This window comes from Balaenoptera physalus (assembly GCF_965194825.1).
Source record: "Balaenoptera physalus genome assembly, chromosome: 13".
Classification (NCBI taxonomy): domain Eukaryota; kingdom Metazoa; phylum Chordata; class Mammalia; order Artiodactyla; family Balaenopteridae; genus Balaenoptera; species Balaenoptera physalus.
The window spans coordinates 8,487,006-8,504,223 of NC_138892.1; the positions used below are offsets into that span (position 1 = coordinate 8,487,006).

At 37.9% G+C, this 17,218-nt stretch overlaps 1 protein-coding gene across 14 annotated transcripts in view; it reads left to right on the forward strand.

The window, feature by feature from the left end:
• The window catches only part of MRTFA (myocardin related transcription factor A), a 201,982-nt gene that overhangs the window by 129,127 nt on the left and 55,637 nt on the right, over positions 1-17,218 (forward strand). The window contains exon 1 of one of the 14 annotated variants that reach the window (XM_082420584.1): positions 10,554-10,982. The exons of the other annotated variants lie outside the window; for them this stretch is intronic. Coding sequence (XP_082276710.1) covers positions 10,808-10,982 — 175 coding nt within the window. The 5' untranslated portion in view covers positions 10,554-10,807. Of the gene's footprint in view, positions 1-10,553; positions 10,983-17,218 lie in introns of those variants that run through there. 14 annotated transcript variants of the gene reach the window in all.

Here is a 17,218-nt window from a genome sequence, read left to right on the forward strand (position 1 = left end):
AAAATTTGATACAAAATGAATCAGTGAAATATAATGAATATGTGGTTGGGTGTTGAGCAATGGATTAAGTAAAATTAAATCATAAATCAGGAACAATGAACAGTAAAAAGAATTTACCTTTAAAAAAAAAAACACGGCAAGGATGTGGAGAAAAGGGAATCCTCGTACACTGGTGGTGGGAATGTAAGTTGGAGGTGTCTCAAAAAACTAAAAACAGAACTACCATCTGACCCAGCAATTCCACTCCTTGTTATATATCTGAAGAAAAAAGAAAAAAACCCACAAATTGGAAAAGATACATGCACCCCAGCATTCATAGCAGCATTATTTTCAATAGCCAAGATATGGAAGCAACCTAAATATCAGCAGATGAATGGATAAAGAAGATGTGGGTGTGTGTGTGTCAGGGGGTGGTGTATAATATAGTGGCATACTATTCAGCCATAAAAAGAATGAAATTTTGCCATTTGCAACGACATGGATGGACTTGGAGGGTATTATGCTTAGTGAAATAAGTCAGAGACAGATAAATACTGTATGATATCACTTATATGTGGAATCTAAAAAATATAACAAACTAGTGAATATAACAAAAAAGAAGCAGACTCAGTTATAGAAACAAACTAGTGGTTACCAGTGGGGAGAGGGAAGGAGGGAGGGGCAGTAGAGGAGTGGGGGAGTGGGAAGTGTACGATAGACTCAAGGATGTATTGATTTGTAGTGAGGTGTATGGACCTAGAGTCTGTCATACAGAGTGAAGTAAGTCAGAAAGAGAAAACTAAATACTGTATGCTGACACATATATATGGAATCTAAAAAAAAAAAAAAAAAAAAGTGGTTCTGAAGAACGTAGGTACAGGACAGAATTAAAGAGACAGACGTAGAGAATGGACTTGAGGACACGGGGAGGGGGAAGGGTAAGCTGGGACAAAGTGAGAGAGTGGCATGGACTTACATATACTACCAAATGTGAAATAGATAGCTAGTGGGAAGCAGCCGCATAGCACAGGCAGATCAGCTTGGTGCTTTGTGACCACCTAGAGGGGTGGGTCAGGGAGGGTGGGAGGGAGATGCAAGAGGGAGGAGATATGGGGATATATGTATATGTATAGCTGATTCACTTTGTTATAAAGCAGAAACTAACACACCATTGTAAAGCAATTATACTCCAATAAAGATGTTTAAAAAAAAGTATGTATTGTATGACACGGGAAATATTTTTTAATATTTAGTATTTTATAATAACTATAAATGGAGTATAACCCTTAAAAATTGTGAATCACTGTATTATACACCTGTAACATATAATATTGTGTATCAGCTGTAACTCAATTAAAAATATTGTAACAATATAAATTTTTAAAAATAAAGTCGTGACTCATCAATCCCCATTTGGGAGATTATTATTATTTTTAAAATGTACTTAAGTCTTCATACATAAATCTACATATGTACATAATTTTACATAGTTAACATAAATCTGAAATTTTACATCCTTATTTTTTTAAGTGCAGGCTTTTTTGCTAAGCTTTCTCTCCTCTTCTTTTTCCTCATTCCCCCCACATTGGTGTGTCTTTACCCCCAAACCATGTAAACAGCCTGATGTATATCCTTCTATATTTTTCTCTGCACTCACACAATCGTATACAGATCCATATGCACACAAACACACACAGGTTTTTTTTTTTTTCTTTTTTGCCATTGACTTATTTTTAAATGGGATTGTGTCATATGCATTTTTTTTTACCTTTTGCTTTTCTCACTCAACGATACTTAATGGAATCCTACCACATCATTTGACATAGATCAAACTAATTCTTTTCAAAGGCTACATACTATTTCATGGCCTGTATGGGCTATAATGTATTCAGACATTTCCTGTATCGGAGGATATTATATTCATTTTGCTTCTTTCTTTTTTTGCCATTATGAAACATGCTGCAATAAACATCCTTTTTACATATGTTTTATGTTTGTATTTCTGTGGTGTCTCTTCTTAGGAGTGCGACTGATGAGTTAAGGAGATATGTATTTTTAAGTTCCATAAATGCAGTAGCCAAATTGCTTTTTAACAGACTGTAATGCTTCACATTCCACTAGCCACGTATGAGTGTACCATTTTCCCCACCTCTCTGCTAGATATAGGTGTTACAAACTCTTAAAAATTTTTGACTCATCTAATGGGTATGACATGATAGTTTGTTGTTACTTTAATCGCTCTCCAATCAGGACTTTAATTAGGGTTCTTAACAGGTTTGCTGAATAAGCCACATGAAAGCCCAACCTGTTTGGACACTGCAGCCACATCTTGAAATGCCAGTGAGACATGGATTGTAAGGGATCAGGGGATGACTACGATAGTTCGGTAACAGTAAAAAGTTGGGCGTTTGGATTCTAAGACATCTGTTAATGTGAAAATGTTGCATAACACTTGAGTTTTTCTGGGAAATATGTCTTTGCATGTATGCAAAACCTTCTTCCCCAGATCCCTGGCAAATTACCTTGCAACAGAGATCATTTTTCTAGGGAAGTTTAGTACAGTGGTAAACAGATCACATTCAAGAAGGGATTATATTTTATATACCATATTTTATCAAGGAATTGATGCTATAATATAATATAGTAAAATTTATATTATGAATAGTTTTTCTTAGCTTATAATTAATCATTTTGACAGATAGCTACCATGTATTGACTTCCTCCCTTGTAGTAGGCACTTTAAATAGTTATTTCATTTAACACCAACCCCAGTCCTTCAAGTTAAGTGAAATTTTGCTTTGAGAGAAACTGGAACCTATCTGGTAAGTGCTGGAGCTAAGGGTTGTACCTTCAAATTCAAAGCACCTGACTATTAAAACCATGCAGTCTTCTGATTAGATACAGTATAAAATAGCTTGAAGACTCATGACTAATTTTTTAACCTGTGTTTTAACATAAATATAGACCACCACAGTCTAGACCTTATCAGTACCAGGGGCTAATTTGAGTTTGACCTTTTTCTCCTTCCCTTTGTCTGGGATCTGGCAATGATGATAAATAACATTACTAAGGGTTCAATAATTAGTGAGCATCCGGCTGAAAGATAGTGGGCTAGATGCTCTGGGTATTTGGTAATGTTTATTGAGTATCCATTGGATAGAGCCCTGTTTTATTATTTTTTTTAATGGCAAAATAAAATAAGAAACAAGATGCTTATCCTTTTCTTCAAAGAGTAACATTCAGTTGAAGATAGACTTGGTCATTATACTACAAAATAAGAGGAAATTTTATACTGAAGGTACAGCAGGTGGAGTGACCAGAGTTTTTAGAGGTTAATTAGGGAAGGTTTCTTGGAATAGGTAAGTTTTGAGCCAGAGTTTTCAGATGATGGATGTGAACAGGTGGCAGATCTGAGTTTCCTAAAAGATAGTATACTCAGAGAGTCAATTCCGACTTGGAATGTTTCATAATTTTAAAGAGTGTAGTGTCCCTTGTCACACATCTTAACTTGAGATTCTAGATTGAGGATTCTGTTTGATGAAATCCTTTTCTAGGCTCTCAGTTAAGTGCTGTGCTTCTACTTGTCATTTTGATTGCTTGAATTTGTGGGGATGAAGTTTAAATATACGATCTGGATTCAGAAAATAATTTTTGGTTCTCTGTTGCTTTTCATAAAAATATAAGGTTTAGAGGTAATTTTAATTATTCTTTACCATTCACATAGTTTTACTAATCAGAAAACTTACTGTTTCCTTTTCTTAAGTCTAATTTATAAAAACTTTATTTCTGAATTAGTAATTTAAAGTATAAGTAATGTTACAATGTATGTCCCTGTGTACACAAACCAAAAAAGAGAAGCACTCCTAAAAGTATTTAAGAACACTCTTTAACAAAAACATTCTTTTAACAACAACATTCTTTTAACAACAACAAGTTAACTGTTTCCTAACAAAAAGGCTGATGTGTTGATATGTTCAGAACGGTAGCCTGAATTCTGACCAGATGCAGCATTTATCTTGAAATTACCTGAGAATTTGAGACCTAAGAAATTTGAGAAGTCTAGGTTAATTTTTTTTAACTACAAAGCAAGTAGTAGTCAAATTTGAATTTTTTAAATTAATTTTCAATTATAATAATTGAAAATATTTATATATTTATATATAATTTTCAATTATAAAACAAGATAGTATTTGTTTTCTTAAAATAACAAAGTTGTACAAAGAAGGCCCAATCCAGCTTTGAACTTTGTTAACCATTTACACTTAAAGTTATGAAATTATTTTCATCTAAATTTAACTGAATCTTTTCAGTGGGCCTGTGCAGCCTTAGATAGTTTATTTTTTAAAAGTATCCTGGGAAATGTTGATACCTTCTTTGCAGTACAGTCTTGATAAAACTTTTTTGTTGTTGAATAGTATCAGAGTCTCAGGTTAAGATGGTTGATGAAGGACTCTACTCTCTTCAAAATTATGAAGCATTCCAAATTGGAATTGACTCTCTGAGTATAGGGAGCTCAATAAACTCCCTATCTTAAGGACTTCCCTGGCAGTCCAATGGTTAAGACTCCACGCTTCCATTGCATGGGGCACGGGTTCGATCCCTGGTCGGGGAACTAAGATCCCTCATGCCACGTGGCGTGGCCTAAAAATAAAATAAAATAAACTTACTATCTTAAAGGACTAAAACTGCTTTCAGACTCCCAAATTACAGACACCATGTAGTTAAATGGCTCCCCTGTGTGTACTGTCCTTGGATTGGAACTTGTGTGTATCTATGTGAACTAGAGAATTGATGCCTGTGAAACAAAACATGTAACCCTGGTGAGTGAGTGGCTGCTGAGCATCCTGACTTCTGGGGAAAATGTCTGGATTTGCAGAAGAATTAACATGCAGTATTCTTGCTTCAGTGGAGAAAAGTGAGGGGAGATGGCTTTCTGCTGGAGGAGTTCTAGCAGCTTTTGATTTTGAAAGATAGAATTGAAGACAATGAAGTATTGAAGACAATGAAGTAATGAGAAAGAGCCAGCAGAGGAACTTCCCTGGTGGTCCAGTGGCTAAGACTCCGCACTCCCAATGCAGGGGGCCAGGTTCAATCCCTGGTCAGGGAACTAGATTCCACATGCCGCAACTAAGAGCCCGCATGCTGCAACTAAAGATCCCACGTGCCACAACTAAGACCCGGCGCAGCCAAATAAATCAATAAATTAAAAAAAAAAAAAGCCAGCAGAAATGTAGTTTGACGTCATCTGATAGTTTTTTCCTCAGAACTATGCACTAATAATTTTGTTGCCCGTTTATAATGTGGGCGGCTTGTTTGGCTGGTGACATCTGGACCACTGCAGAAGCGCAAACGGTGGTATGTTATAGGGCTAGCACAGGCAGTTATGGGGAAGCACGAGCGCACGGATTTCTAGCCTCATTAGATCAGCGCTCCAGTACCTAAAGGGAAGAACCTGGCTTTGTGGCTTTTTTAGGCTTGTCTTGCTAATCCACAGCACAGCCCAGAGACCTTGAGGCAGAATGGAGCATAGCAGGGATGCTCGGTTGTTCAGAAGCTTCTCTAGCTGCTGGCTTCCCTCTGCACTAATGACAGGAAGGGGACTGGAGGAGAGTAGAGCAAAAAAGGTGTCCTGTGTGCTATTAGGTGGGCAAAAAGATCCTGGGGTTCCCTGGAAGCATGACAGTTGTCTACAGAGGACTGTCTGTATAAAGGAGGTTATAAACCACTAATAAGAGAAAGAGATGTAAAAGTGTGGTACTCTTTCTGTTTATAAGGGTAGACTTTTACTTCAGTTAAAAAAAAAAAAGTGTAGACTGTAATTGAAATTATTCTGTTTGGTCTGAAGTATCACTGCCTGGTTTCATTGCAAAAGGAAATTTAGGGAGGAAAGTTTAAATAAAATCATTTTGGCCATTAAGGTCTGGGGTCCCAGGGGAGACAGTTTCTTTTTGTGTTGTACAAAGTCATTTGTAAAAAATAAACATTTTATTTGTTTTTATTTCTATTTTTTAAAAAATACATATGTATGTATATATATATATATATATGTATATTTTTTTTTTTTTTTTTTGGCTGCATCAGGTCTTAGTTGCAGCACTCGGGATCTTTCGTTGCGGCGCGTGGGCTCTTCTTTGCAGTGCATGGGCTTCTCTTTAGTTGTGGTGCACAGACAGGCTCGTTAGTGGCTGTGCAGGGACCCTCTAAGTTGTGGCTTCTGGGCTCAGTAGTTACGGCATACGGGCTTAGTTGCCCTGCGGCATGTGGGATCCTAGTTCCCTGTCCAGGGATCGAACCGGCATCCCCTGCACTGCAAGACGGATTCTCAACCACTGGACCACGAGGGAAGTCCCCAAAAATAAACATTTTAAAAAGGTGGCTAAAACATTTTTGAGTATGTGATTATAGGGAGGCAGCAGCCTTTTTTTTTTTTTCCTTGAGAAACATATTAATTGGTGTGCCTCGTTCTCCTGAAGACTTGATTACTCAAAGGCACAGCCAGTTAGAAAACTCTCCTTCCATCTTGGTTTTTCTGTTTCAGAAAGTTCTGCTTGCAGTAAACGGTCAGTCTACAGTCTGGCAACTATGCTCCCCAGTTGTGTGCAGACTGCTTATCAGTGCTCTTCGTTGTTTCTGGTCTTTGCATGACTCAGTGTTAGTCAGAGTCCGAACGAAGGAATCCCAGGAGAGATTGTGACTGGCTCCCTTTTTTGGGTGATGGTTTTTATTTAATTTACTAAGTCTTGTAACATAGGCAAATGTTAACAGTTTGAGAAATCCTAAAGGAATGTGAGTTCCAAGCATGACATCTTTACAAGAAAACAGTTGTGAATTCACTAAATGTGAATTTAGTAATGTTAAACAGATCTTTTTTATACCTTTCTCCCCCTGTTTTCTACTCTGAGTAATTTTGTCCGTTTAATGGGAGAGCATGGGCTGCCCTAAAAGTGGAAGACTATAATTAAACAATATTAAAAAGAACCATTTGCTGAACATTTTCTGTACATATGACATATTGATTATTGATTGTCTCATTAAATTCACCCTACAACCATATGAATTTGGTGATGTTACCACCATTTTCAGGTGGGATGAAAACTCAGAGAGGTTAAGTGACTTACCCAAAGCCAGACTGGTGGTGGGTAGTAAGAGCAAAAAATTGAACAAAGATCTTCTTGGTTCCGAGTGCAGAGCTCTCAGCCGCTATCACATTGCCTCTATCCTGCTTCAGAGGGGTAGAAGATCTCAGTAGATCTCGGGCAGAAGAAAAAGCAATCTGGTTCTCTTGCTTGCTTTGGTGGTTCATTTGTTTACTGTCTGTGTCTCCCTTCTTCCCCAGCACCTAGCATGTGCATAACGCACACTCAATAAATATTTACTGAATGAACAAGTGTGTACGATTAACCATGGAAAATGGAAGTGAACTGACATTTTTGTTTGTTAAAATTTTTGTAAGTATATGCTATATTTGTAAATATAGTAAAGTACATCTCAGACTAATATTTATCAGGTTTATTCATATATAGATGTTTGAGAAAGAATAAAACATTTACAGTTCTATATGATTTCTGGAGATTATCAGCAAACAGCCTGACCTCTCATTTCCCTTTTCCTAACCAGTCTCCCATGGCTGGTCTTGGTTCTCTTCATTTCACACTGCTGTCAAAGTGCCCTTTCCTTCTTCCTCTCTCTCCTCCATTGCCCAAGAAATTGTTATTGTCACACCTTTTGCTTTTTAACATTTCTCTCCCTTTGGTTGGAATTCCTTTCCCCATCTTTTTGGTTTGACTTTTTTAAAAAACTGTTCAGGACTTGGCTCAGGTGTCTTCTCTGATTCCTTTGAACCTTGTTATGTCCCCTCTTTGTGTTCCCATCAGAGCACTTGTCATGCCGACGATTGTATAATTGGGTACACGTCTGTCCATTTCTTTGAACAGCCTGTATTGTAAGCTCCATGAAGGGAGTGACTTGAGTGTTTTATCTGTCTGTGTCATGGTGCCTGGCACATGGTAGGCAGACAGTAAATATGGAACGAAAAATAAAACAAAGGGTGTAGCTTGCCCAGTCCCACCATACATCTTAGAGAACCATTCCATTTTAGAGATGGAGCCTGTCAGCTCTGGCCCCTTCCGTTTAGAGGTGAGGGTGATGCCCTGCAGTCCTACAACTAAATAATTAGCAGCGCAGCTGAAAAACGGGGCTCCTGAATTCCAGCCCAGTGTCCTTTCTTTCATTGTGTTTTGAAAAAAGAATTTTTTTTTGCTTATTATAAAGGCAGTAGTTGTTTAAAGTAGAAAATTTAGAAGATACAGATAAACAGAAGGGAGAAAGAAAATAAAAGCATACTGTTCCTACCACCATCCTTCCACTCTCCTCTGTGCACACGTTTATCTACGTGTTACATAATCGTGTGATGACAACAGCTTGCATTTATTGAATCTTATAGAATAGGCACTGTCCTCAGTGCTTTGCATGTATTACCTCATTTATTACAGCAACCCTACAGGATGAATACTGTTATCCCCACTTTTACAGATGAGGAAATGAAGGCATAGAGATGTTGAGTATCTCAAGGTCATACAGCTAGTAAGTGGTAAAGAGAACCAAGATTTAATAAACCCAGGCAATCTAGCTCTAGAGCTTATATTCTTAACTACTATTCCATTCTGCCTCTATGCATAATATTTTATAATCTGCTTTTTAAAAAAATTGAGATAAATTTATATACAGTAATGGTCACCCTTTTCAGGGGTACAGTTCAATAAGTTTTGGTAAAAGGTAAACCACCACCACAACCAAGAGATAAAGACTATTTCTATGAAAAAGTTCTGTTGTACCTCTTGGTAGATAGTCTTCCTCCCTATTCCCAACTTCTGGCAACCACTGATCTTATTTCTGCCCTTATAGTTTTGCTTTTTCTTGAATTTCATATAAATGTGTAATCATGTAGTGTGTAACCTTTTGTATTTGTCTTCTTTTACTTAGCATAGTGCTTTTCAGGTTCATACATATTGTTGTAGTTTGGAGTTTTTTAAATTGCTGAGTAATATTTCATTGTATGGATGTGTACCACAAGTTGAAGGACGTTTGTTTTTCTTCTAGTTTTGGGCAATTAAAGCTGCTGTGAATATTCACATACAGCTTTTTATGTGGTCATATGTTTTCATTTCTCTTTGTTTAAATACTCAGGAATGGGATTACTGGGTTGTATGATAAGTGTAAGTTTACCTTTATAAGAAATTTCCAGACTGTTTTCCAAAATAGCATTATCATTTTGCATTCTCCCCAGTAATGTCTGAAAGTCCCAGTTTCTCCGCATCCCCAGCAAATTACCAGTAGTATTTGTGTTCTGATATTAGCCAAATACTTCTCTTCACAGTCTTGTTGGGAAAAGATGTTGCTTAAATTAAGGATTTCTGATATATTTTTTTCTTTTTCCTTTCCCTTTTTCTTTCATTTCCATTTTATAAATATTTATTGAGCGTCTTACACTGCAAGGGGGTGGATAAGGATGAGTGACTCTACTCAGAGCCCCCCGATTGGCCCCTTGAGTAGGGACCATGCAGGTGATGGTGAAGCAGTTGATTCTTATACTTCACCTATTTTCCTACTGACACAGATTGCTCAGCATGGAGGTTTTTGCTTCTCTGCCTCTACCCTGTATCCCTTGCTCAGCTTTCAAGTGCTTAGGAACCTTGTGGGGAGAAGAGTATGGTGGCGCATCTGGCACCAGCTGTGCTGCCAGCCTTTCACCACCACCTGCTTTAAGTGAAAATGCCAGTGAGTGTCATGGTGGCAGCTATTTGCATAATTAGCTGGGTAGGCTTTTCAATTCAGTCTGTTAGTATAGTTGCCCTGATTGCCTACTCAGCAATTTGCATGATGTGACTGTGACATCTAAGGAGTAATATCAAAGAGTAAGGTAAGTCGAGGCCGACAAGGTAAGAGTATGAATCTCAGATTCTTGGTGGGCTGCCACTGTTGTCACAGTACGTTGTCTCTGACACTAGCCAGCTTCTTAAGAGCCTTTATTTTCTTTCTAAATGAGCAAGTCAAGTATGTACTGAGCTATATCTTCTTTTAGAGATTTTATCAGCAAAATATTTTGCTAAGAAATGTCTGTCTCTTCACTCATTTGTTCATTCATTGGGCACATTTGCTAATTAACCACTATGTTTGTGCTACCCTTCTTAGTGCTGTGATATGGCTTGTTTCAAAGTAAATTCTTCCTGAGTTTTTCTCTTAGTATCTTCCCCTCCTCCCGATTTGATATCTTTCATCTATAAATATTTTAAAAACAAATGTCAAGTGAAATAAAATAGTGTAGTGTTATAGCTCCTTGTTCCGCTTCGGTGCAGACTTTGCACAAGAAAGGAGGGAGGTAGAGGAGAGAAGAGGGAACCTGGTCATGTGATGCTGCTTGTCTGGCAGAAGCCTTTTGGTTCTGAGCAGAGAAACCAACTGTTTACTATTTTGGGTGAATGAGGTTGGTGGGTTGCTATGAGCATTTTCTCTAAGGGAACCCTCTTCTCTTCCAGCTCTGCGCATTGAAATCATCCCAGTCCTGCTTTTTGGCATTTGGGTAGAGGAGGGAGGTGTCCGCTTCGAGGCCCAGTGCTGACAGGAAGAAATGTTTTCCAGGAGACTTACTGATTCTGACCTTCTGCTGTCACTGCTTTTAATGCCACACTCCCTAAGTAAACTTGGGATCTAGCTGTTCTTGCAACCCTTAGGGCTACAGAAATGAAGTGCCCACTTTAACTTAAAGAGCAGTGCTAATCAAATCTTCTGCAAATAATAAACGGCCTCTTTAAAGAGTGAGGGGAGGAGGATGAGTTTGTTGCAGCACTGGCCTTTGGAGTCCCACATCTCCCCCAGGCTGGAGGAGAAGACCAAGATTTATCAACCCACCTGCAGGATTCTGCCACTCTCGTGGATTGTCCTGAAGCCGGGAAAGGACAGCTACTCAGCAGTGTGCCTGGCCCCTTATCACAGTTTACGGGAAGGTTGGCATATTTATCCCTGTGGGATTTGCATGCTTTTGTTTCCTCCTCTATCTACTGCTGTGTTTTATCCCCTCACTGTTTCTCTGTAGCCATCCAAGCTTTGACTTTGGATGGTTTCGTCTTTGGATGGTTTTTATTAAAGCTTATTGAGCACTTAGCAGATAGATAACTGAGCAAGGACCTGTAGGGTCCTGTATTTTATGACCTGATGGGACAGTGTTTAGGATGTTTCACTTTCTTATTCCTTTTCTTCCACCCATGCAGAGCTCATATATCAAAACTAGATTATGGAAGAATGAAGAAAAATCTTTTCTTCGGTAAGATGGGATTTTTCCCCTGTATGTGGGTCGAAACACAGTGTTTTACCAATAAAACATACTCTGGCCATGTGTACTGTACAAATCAATAGGCAGCTATTGATGATGACTTCAGTTTCTTTTGTTAAGTACTGAAAGCAGATAGATAACCTCTAAGATCTCGTAACATTAAGATACCATAATTTAAAATAAAATAACACTTGGAAGGCTTTTTATTTGTATTGCATGTTAGTTTTGGTTAGGGTGAACAATTTGGACTGGCCTTACCGATCTTTTTAGTAATTGCAGAATTACATTAGAATTACATCCAAGTGTATGGAAGATAGTAGGAAACTGTTTATTAGGTGAACATCCGTAAAGGAGTTTTCCCTTGTGAACATCCCTGAAAGTTCTGAAAAAACTGCTGAAACTGCTGAAAAAAAATTATTTCAGAAGGGTTATGGGTTATGAAAAAAGGGAGGATAGTGACTTTATCCAAATTCTATCAAATGTGAATAGAAAAGAATTATCAACATTTTCCCCCTCCTAGCTTGGAAATCCTCTATTATCCATTATCAGAATTTAAATACAATCTCTATTATCGGTTACATAAATGCTGCTTTTCTAAAAACTTGGATGTTTCTTTTGAATTTTTGAGATCTCTTTGGGACTTTACTGACATTTGACAGGATGACTTGAGCATGTGGAATCAGCAATGAATGAGTTCATTGAAGGAGAGGATGAGCGTTCAGCAGTGCCCAGTTTGCAAAGAGCTTACTTTAAAAAACTGGTTGAGAGGCAGTTGATTTTTCTTTGAATATCTAGAAGTGCTCTGAACTAATGTCAAAGGAGCACCATGGCAACATTAGAGGGAAGGTCGTTTGAGAGGCAGAGAGACAGTGTGACTCCGGACTTAAGGCTTTGGGCTGCTACTGTTGACTTTCTATATTCCAGAGTACTATAGTGTTCTAGATTCCCAGTCTGATCATTAAGAATATCTTTGTTTTAAGTGCAGGAGTGTATAGGAAATAGAACTACAGACTTCTTGTCATAAGTAGGGTCACAATGGTAATTTTAGACAACTGTCCTAAGCAATTGACTGTATGTTTTTCTGCTTTTATACTGTGCTTAGAACCTTGTACTTAGAATTCTGTATGTCTTCTGGATCTTGAGAGGACTCACGTTCTATTTTCTACAAATATATAAACACATTGTTTTTTAAAAAAAATTATTTTGTAAACTGCACAAAATAGGTTGTGCATTAGATGTAAAAGATGCCTGATGTTACTCCTTTTGAGGTGAAGCAGGTGTCTGAAGGATAAAGATAGTTCTTCCTTTAAATACACAAAGAAGCTCAGTGGAAGTAACTTCCTAGTCTTGTGTTTTATTATTATAGATAAATACCTAATAATACTTTCTCTTCTTTCATAGTTGTAATTCTGTCTTTTCTTTTTCCTAATTAAAAAAAAGATTCTAAAAGCTGGCACATGTTTTTAGAGATAATTGTTTATAGGAGGCCACGTGTAATACTTTTCTTATTGTTTTAGTTGACAGTTGGAAATGCCTAGAAGGATAGAGACCAGACTTTTTAATTTACCTTTTATGGCATTAGGACCTGTGATTTTCTTTATTAATAGACTTTGGCAAGGATCAGATGTGCATTTTTTGGGAGGAGTGAGCTTAAAAGATTGATCAGCCTTGAAATTGATGTTTTGTGGTTTAATACAACCATCTGGTGCAGTATTACCCAGTACTACAGCTGTCTTGCCCACTATAGTAGCCACTAGACACACATAGCTATGGAGATTTGAAATGTAGCTAGAGTGACTGAGAAAATGAATTTTATATTTTATTTAATTTTAATTAAATTTAAATAGCATATGTGGCAAGTGGCTACCATATTGGATAGCACAGTTCTAGACCCTTCACATTCTGACCTTAGCCAGCCTTTCCAGCTATCTTCCACCACTCCCTTTAATGCTCTAGCTAAACTGGAGTGTATTGGTTATGTTCTTAGCCGTATAGTATTTCCTAGGCCAGGTCTTGGCTCATGCTATTCATCTTTAGTTTTTGAAGTCCTTCAAAGGTGGCATATATGGTGCTGCTCCAAAGAAGCTTATCTGATCCTTTTTGTACTCGAATAATTTATTATCTGCAAACTCTTAAAGCAGTTATAATACTGTCTTTGATTACAGTGACTTTGTTTTACATTTCTTATCTTCTCCATTATATTTATAAATTCCTTGAGGGGGGCTTGTATAGTTTTTATGGTTGTATGTGTGTGATAGGCTTAACCTTTTCTCTTTTTTTCCCTGCAAAATGCTAGCAAAGTACATTTATACATAGTAGGTGGTCAATATGCATTAGCTGAGTCTATTGAGGTTACCGTGCACTAGAGGGCGGTATCATGCCCTTAAGCAAAATGCAGTGTTTGTCCCAAAGTGACAGATATATTTTGAGCATTCTGTCTTAATTCAGCTTTATTCAATCTCATATTAATAATTATAGCCTTCAGAATGAACTCACATCTTTTAATTGTCAGTGATATTAACAAATAACCTTTTAACATAATTGTCTTGAATTCGATTCAGAATATGATTTTGGACCAGGAGATTGGTGAGATTCTTACTGGGAAGAAACTTAGTACACCTGAGAAACACTGGCCAAGGCATTAGGTGTCAGAGATTACTTCCTTGAGGGCAGAAGCCTTTTTGTGGTAGGCAGCTAGGACTCAGTACTGAGCTGTTAGTCAAGAACCTGAAGTTCTTGGTTTGATCTTGCCAGTGGGGAGCTTGGCTAAGTGGCTCTAACCTTGGCAAACCAGTTTCTTTCATTGTACAGTGGGTATAATGTCTGCCCTCCTAACTCATAAGATCATACGTGTGAAAGTAGCTTTGTAAAGTATTATATAAATATATTGGGTTATTTTCCTTCTCAATTCCTACCTTTTACCTTTTACCAAGACTTGTACATAGCAAGTGATTGATTTATGACATTTATTTTTCACATTTTAGGTAAAGAATTTACTCTGTTAAAGGTTGCAGAGAGATATATTGATACAATTACTCCCACCTAGGCTGCACACACTGAGAAGTGATTATAGTCACAATAGTTTGGTTAAAATATATCCTGTCATTTGATGTTATGCAGCCTTAAAATAAACTGTATGTGTTCTGTGTGTGTGTGTGTATAAACTACATATACATATAGTTTAAATTCTTTCTTAGTCTCCTCTCTAGTGGATTTGTTTTTGTATATCTTCTACCCTGCTTAATACTAACTTCAAATATTCAGAATGAGCCAACTGTTGTGAGGTTTTTTTCAACTCATTATAGAAAACCAGGTTTTGGAAATATGCATTAGGAGATTTTCTTGCAAGGTTTGTGGGTTAGAAAAGAAGCAATCCATTCTAGAAGGAGGGTAGTATAGTGGTTGTTTTTTGCTGAGAACAGCCATCAGTCTGGAGCCTTCTCTAGTAAATCATTAGCTGTATCAAATAAAATGTTCAGCTGAAGTTCATGCAATCTCACAGTTACTAAACACTCTTGCCAAAGAGAGTTGCAATCATAATATCTGCAGTTGAATCATTTCCTGTTCAGGCTTGCAGGTGGGGGAACTGTCTGAAACTGCAGTCCTGTAAGATTAGTTATAAAGAAAATGCCTTGGTGGGAGAGGCCTTGATGATATTAAATGACAGCCTAGCAAGTGTGCGGATGGAGAAGGTACCCCGGGATCCTGGGACTAACCAGACTTTAAGGCATAGATCAGGATATGCAAGCCCACTCTCATGGGGCCATCTGACTAAAGCTCGTCTAGGGTGTTCAGATATGTGCTGAACACACTCGGGCACTGGGCCAGGCAGATGGCACATTCCTGTACCGACCTTCGTAGGCCTGCCAGGTTACAAAGCTAGCATTGGAGGCGTGGCTCTGCTCTGGCATGAACAGCCCGCGAGCCTGCATTTCATCTAGTGTTTGGTCCTCCCCAGTTGAAGGGATGCCTTGGGATCGGTTTGGTCTCTGAGTCCACTTAGGGGTTGGCACCTAGTCTCATTCCCCTTGCCCCTGCCCCATCTTGGAGTTGATTTTTATTGTCTGCACAGCCCCAGAACTGACTCACATCCTCTAAGTAATTCCTCCAGACTGGGGATGACCCAAGGTTAGCGTTTGAGACGCCACAACTCCCCTCCTGCCTCTTCCCCAGCCTGTTGTCATTGACCCACATTTTTAGGTTTGACTAACCTTCCACCTGAGAATAGGTGGTGGCTGCAAGTTAGGCTGCAGCCACCTGTCCCTTTATTTGCTTCAGTGCGTCCCTTTAGCTGTGTAAATTGGGTGAGATGCACTGCTTGGGCTTCACCTTGCCCACCCCGTCCCCTGATTTCCTGTTGCCCTTTTGATTTTTTTAATCTGATACGGAGCCTCTCCTCCCCCCACTCACACACCAATGGAGTCTCCTATGCTATTTCTGTCAGTTTAATGATCCCCAGCTGTTGCTGTAGTTCTGGCTGCTTTCATGCTCCAGAGAGGCAGAAGAGCCAGAGAAAGAAGGGTCTTGCTTGTGTATCACACAGTGCATCAGACAAGTCTAATGCACTTTTCTGAAACAACTGCAGTGAGACTTCTTAGGGAGGAGTGTTATTACTGGGATGATTTGAAAATGCAGGAGAAAGGAAACTATAAGCTAGTATCTGGGATATTTTAAAAATAAGCATTCTGCTGAAAAGTGTGGCACCCTCTGCATCACTCAAAATTATGCTAGAAAGATGTGGTATGGGATAACTGGGTAATCGGTTGATCACTTTGCATTCTACTTCCATTTTAGCTTTGGAGCTGGACTGTCCACTCTGAGCCATGGTGTGTGTTGAAGGAGCCAAACATCTAAATAAAAAGCAGGCTTCTATGATGGGAAGACACACAAATCATTCCTGAAGTGGCCAGAAAAGGCATTGATTTCAGTTCTGCTTTAACTTAATGCAAGTTTGTTTTGTAAAATTTTGTGTAAAACCTGCAGTATTGAAATGTTCCACTTGCAAATTTGACCACACAAACTTCAGGAAATACAGAGTTGCAGTTCTCCTGACAACACGCCCGCCCTTATACTTACTTACACATTTACTTTTGAGATGTCTTTATTAAACCTGGGGGGATGGGGCGTGGGAAAATCCTACAGTAGTTAAATGGGCTACAGTATTGTAATAGACTGGCTTTTCCTTTATGGATTTGGTCTTGAGAATTTTAACCCTTCCAGCAGTTTTAGCTGATAGGCTTGTAGCTTTCACATCTCATATATTACATGAACTTTAATTTTATGGATCTCATTCTTCTACAGAAAAGAAAAATTTTGCTGTAGCCTTTACCAAAATTTATTTTTAAATATTCTTTTAATATTTTTGCAAAAAATAGATAAAATTTTATATTACCTAGGATTTAAGGGTTGAGAAATTATTACCATTTTTTCTTTAAATATCATGGAGAAGTTTACACATAAACATTAGAATTTTCAGATTGTGTGTGTGTGTGTGTGTGTGTGTGTTTTAACCCGTTTTACCAAATTTCTAATTTCTCATAACCTCTCTGCTCCCTAATTCTTCCCCTAAAATTTTTTTTTTCATTTAAAAATTATTTTAACCAGAATTTACCATTTTTTTCATCAAAATGTCAGTTACGTGAACTGTCGTTAATTATACAAACACTGAAAGTTAATTTCAAAAATGTCAAGAAGCTAAGTTGGAAGTACTTTAATAGTAAAAAACTAACTTTCCGAGTATTTACAGAATTTATATGAAGATATAGGCCTCCCTTATTATTTCAGTCATGATTATCCTACCATGCTATATGTTTTCAAGTCCATATTATAAAGATATAGAAGGAATAAATACTCTAATATAGTTTTAAGGGAAAAAGTTTTTTGTCACTTCTGGCTTAACTACCCTGTTCC